Source organism: Austrofundulus limnaeus, unplaced genomic scaffold (assembly GCF_001266775.1).
Source record: "Austrofundulus limnaeus strain Quisiro unplaced genomic scaffold, Austrofundulus_limnaeus-1.0 Scaffold103, whole genome shotgun sequence".
NCBI classification, from domain to species: domain Eukaryota; kingdom Metazoa; phylum Chordata; class Actinopteri; order Cyprinodontiformes; family Rivulidae; genus Austrofundulus; species Austrofundulus limnaeus.
In genome coordinates this window covers 1,576,494-1,578,256 of record NW_013952505.1, presented here as the reverse complement: position 1 = coordinate 1,578,256, position 1,763 = coordinate 1,576,494, and the positions used below count along the sequence as shown (strand labels likewise).

The window sequence follows — 1,763 nt, the reverse complement described above, 5'->3', positions numbered from 1 at the left end:
TGTGTGTGTGTGTGTGTGTGTGTGTGTGTGTGTGTGTGTGTGTGTACATTTTTACTACATCATGGGGATGTAGCCCATCACAGCCTCGTGGAGACCAAAGCCTGGTCCCCACAGGTACAGATGCTGATTTGGGTGGATGGCTAGCCACTGCTAACATGCTAACACTGCTAACAGTGCTAACACTGCTAACCGTGCTGAAGATAACATTTCAAATGTAAATGTGTTGATAAAAACACTGTGGGTGGTCCCGGTGGTCCAGCAGTTTAAAGTGCAGTCAGAACAGCACCTGTGATGTCTTGTAGGGAAGCTTTAGCTCGTTGGAGCGCTACCAGTTTCTATTGTCTCAGAACGATGACATCATAACAGGAGCCAAGCACCAGCAGCAAAGCCTGCAGTCTGGTGGAAGTTCTTCTGGTTTCTTACAGGAAATGTGAACTTTCTGCAGAATAAAGGTTTATTGTTTCTAAACTAAAGCAGCTGTTAGCTTCTCACTCAGAACAGACTCTTCCTGTGAACTCAGCTCGTCTGTTCACAGTTAACGACCTTTCCATGAACAACACACCTGTACTGTTCTGTTGTTTGGAGTCGTGCTCACTKCAGCTCTCTGGCAGGTAAAATGGAAGCTGGTTGGCCTGAGTTCCCAGCATCCATTGCTCTGCTGTCGGACCAGCTGCAGGTGGTCCAGAACTACCCGTCTGCTCGTCGCTGTGAGCTGTGGAACAACAACAGCCTGTCTGCCTACGCCTGGATCAACTGAGCCTGCACCTGTCACCTGTCACCTGTCACCTGTCCACAGCACAGAGTCACTTTGTGTCTGCACACACCTGAGAGGACCGCTGCAGGTTAAAGTTTGTCTCACTGCAGGTGAGCTTTTCTTTTTCATCGGTCTTCATGTAAAACCATGTTTCTGACTGCGGAGGTTTAAAATAGGAAAAAAGTCTTTTTCTATGTGAATACGTGTGATAAGATTAGAGTGTTTCTGTTGTAAGGTGGCAACGTCACAAGGTGATGTTGTTTATCATGTCACCATCTCTAGTAAATAATTTGACACAATAGTTCAGAAAACAGAAAAAAACTGCCTGGGTTGAAAAATTTGACCCAAACAGAAATAAAGACCTGTCTGCAGCAGCAGGAGAGACTAAATGTGGACCTTTACTGGACCTGTTAGACCTCGAACCACCTGTCTCTGTTCACTCGACACTGATGCTCGTATAAAGTCTCGTAGCTGCTCTAGTTTAGCTGCTCTGGTTTAGCTGCTCTAGTTTAGCTGCTCTAGTTTAGCTGCTCTAGTTTAGCTGCTCTGGTTTAGCTGCTCTAGTTTAGCTGCTCTGGTTTAGCTGCTCTAGTTTAGCTGCTCTGGTTCAGCTGCTCTGGTTTAGCTGCTCTAGTTTAGCTGATCTACTTTAGCTGCTCTAGTTTAGCTGCTCTGGTTTAGCTGCTCTAGTTTAGCTGCTCTGGTTTAGCTGCTCTAGTTTAGCTGTTCTAGTTCAGCTGCTCTGGTTTAGCTGCTCTGGTTTAGCTGCTCTGGTTTAGCTGCTCTGGTTTAGTTGCTCTGGTTTAGCTGCTCTAGTTTAGCTGCTCTAGTTTAGTTGCTCTAGTTCAGCTGCTCTGGTTTAGCTGCTCTAGTTTAGCTGATCTAGTTTAGCTGCTCTAGTTTAGCTGCTCTGGTTTAGCTGCTCTAGCTGCTCTGGTTTAGCTGCTCTAGTTTAGCTGCTCTGGTTTAGCTGCTCTGGTTTAGCTGCTCTGGTTTAGCTGCTCTAGTT

The 1,763-nt window shown here is 46.2% G+C and overlaps 1 protein-coding gene across 1 annotated transcript in view; it reads left to right on the top strand.

Annotated features, from left to right (window-relative positions):
* si:ch211-71n6.4 (para-nitrobenzyl esterase) overlaps window positions 1–1,709 on the top strand; it is a gene marked incomplete in the record, with an annotated part of 23,200 nt that extends 21,491 nt beyond the window's left edge. The window contains 1 exon segment of the mRNA XM_014013556.1: window positions 612–1,709. Coding sequence (XP_013869010.1) covers window positions 612–757 — 146 coding nt within the window.
* Window positions 1,710–1,763: the final 54 nt, after the last annotated feature.